We start from the raw sequence: 2,215 nt of genomic DNA, 5'->3' as shown, positions 1-2,215 counted from the left end.
CACATACACATATACACACAGACACACACACATACACAGACACACACACATATACACAGACACGCACATACATATACACACAAAGACACACATACACAGACACACACAGACAGATACACACATACACAGACACATACACACACAGACACACACAAAGACACACACAAACAGATACACATATATACAACTATATATATGTATATATATATACATAATATTTAGTTTGTTGATTCATATTTTCATTAATTTTAACTTTTGATTATTAATACATCTAAATAAATGAATAAAAATTTCACTCCCGACTAACCAACCTACAGACGCCACTGCACCTGGCGATTGAAAATGAAAACATCTCCATCATCTCCATCCTCATTCGAGGTTCGGCTTCCTGTAACGTTCCGGATAACAATGGGAACACGGCCTGCCATCTGGCCCTCGAGAGGAGGAACATGGACATCTTCAGGCACATCAGCCTCTACTCCACTGTCCTAATCGATGTTGATGTGCCCAATAAGAAAGGTAGGCCCTACTGTTCATGTTGCTGTTTCTATTTCATTTCATGCCCGGCATGTCTATCAAATTTTGTATTAGTTTGGTGTCGGTTGGTTTGGTTTGGCGAAATGTTTTTAAAAATATATGATCTAATTATAGTTGGTGGTTATAAGGTAGTTGGAATTTAAAGCGATTGTTTTTTAAAGATCAGTTTGATCGGTGAGATTTTAATTGTTTTTATGTTTTTATAAGGTCGTATTTGTTTTTGTGCATGCCAAGCTGAAGCAAACTTTTCATTACCATTTCATCCTGCCAGGTCTGAACCTTCTGCAGACGGCCTACACCAACAACATCTCCATCCCCCTCCTCCAACAACTCCTCAACGAAAACAAGCTCAACATTCTCAGCCACAAAACCAACGCCACCACCGCCGCTTCCACTACCACACTACGCGACAGCTTCACACACTCGCCACCAGAACTGACTCCAGAAATTGAACTACCGCACGATATCAAAACCCCAACTTGTCGCAAACAATACTTCCACGGTGAACGTACTAAACCAAAGGACAGCAGCTACACGTTTGGTGGCCGTCTGAGCACCAGATCTCTCTCGGGAAATGACCAAAAGACTACTGGACTCTGTCTCGAAGATGCACTGGCCAGTAAGAGATCGAGAAGCGTGGTCGTTGATTTGAAGGGTCAGTGTTCAACGGCTGCTAGCGATTCTCTTGCCACAAGGGAATCTCACCATAGCTGGCTGCTTGCCTACCAGCAGCAGCAACAACAGCAGCTGCTTCAGCAACAAGAACAACAGCAGGATGACGAGGAATATCAGATTTATCAGCAACAGCAGCAACAACAGCAGCAGCAACAAAATAATGATGAATATGAGCGTAATCAGCAAGGACACTTGCTGCTTCAACAACAATACGAACAACTCTCTCAGAAGGAGTACCAACACTTACAGCAACAGATTCAGCTGCAACAACTTCAGCTACAACGACTTCAGCAGCTACAACAACAACCGCAGCTGCAACAGCAGCAACAGCAGCTACAACAACAACATCAACAAAAACATCATATCAAGCAGCATCACCACCACCAACAACTGCAACAACATCAGCAGCCACATCATTATCAGGAACCACAACGACATCAGCAGCAGCTTCACGCGTTGCATCAGCAAGACCACCACCAAAACCCTCACCAGCCTCCTCCTATCTTCAAACGCTCATCATCATCCTCACTCCCACCATCGCCACCATCGTCACCCTTCTCCAGAGAGCCACCACCACCACCCAACCATCTACACCAATCGAAATTAACTTCACAAACGCAACAGACAACCCCGTCGCCGTCCACTAGGTCGATCCCTATGCTCCTACCCATAACGACTTCTATGACGTCATCGTCGTCGTCATCGTCATCACCACCGTCCTCGCCAGATACCCCTGCCATTGAAAAGCTTATGATCATGCCTACCATTATATCGTGCTGATTGTTGTTGTTGTGATTGTTGTTGTTGTTGTTGTGATTGTTGTTTTTGTCGTTGTTGTGATTGTTGTTGTGATTGTTGTTGTTGTGATTGTTACTGTTGTTGAGGTGATTGTTGTTGTTGTTGTTGTGATTGTTGATTTTGATGTTAATGTGATTGTTGTCGTTGTTGTTGTTGTGTAGTTTTTATATTTATCAATTTATTAATATAGTTACGATTATTATTA

The 2,215-nt window shown here is 42.9% G+C and overlaps 1 protein-coding gene across 1 annotated transcript; it reads left to right on the top strand.

Annotated features, from left to right (window-relative positions):
• Positions 1-317: 317 nt before the first annotated feature.
• HELRODRAFT_184437 (hypothetical protein) lies at positions 318-1,992 on the top strand (the record flags this gene model as incomplete). The annotated part of the gene is made up of 2 exons (XM_009026668.1): positions 318-519; positions 809-1,992. Coding segments are annotated over 2 exons (1,386 nt in total), but the record flags the coding sequence as incomplete, so codon positions are not given.
• Positions 1,993-2,215: the final 223 nt, after the last annotated feature.

Source organism: Helobdella robusta, assembly GCF_000326865.2.
Source record: "Helobdella robusta unplaced genomic scaffold HELROscaffold_485, whole genome shotgun sequence".
Lineage (NCBI taxonomy): Eukaryota > Metazoa > Annelida > Clitellata > Rhynchobdellida > Glossiphoniidae > Helobdella > Helobdella robusta.
Note: the sequence above shows the minus strand (reverse complement) of the source record. Positions and strands in the feature narration are given on the sequence as shown.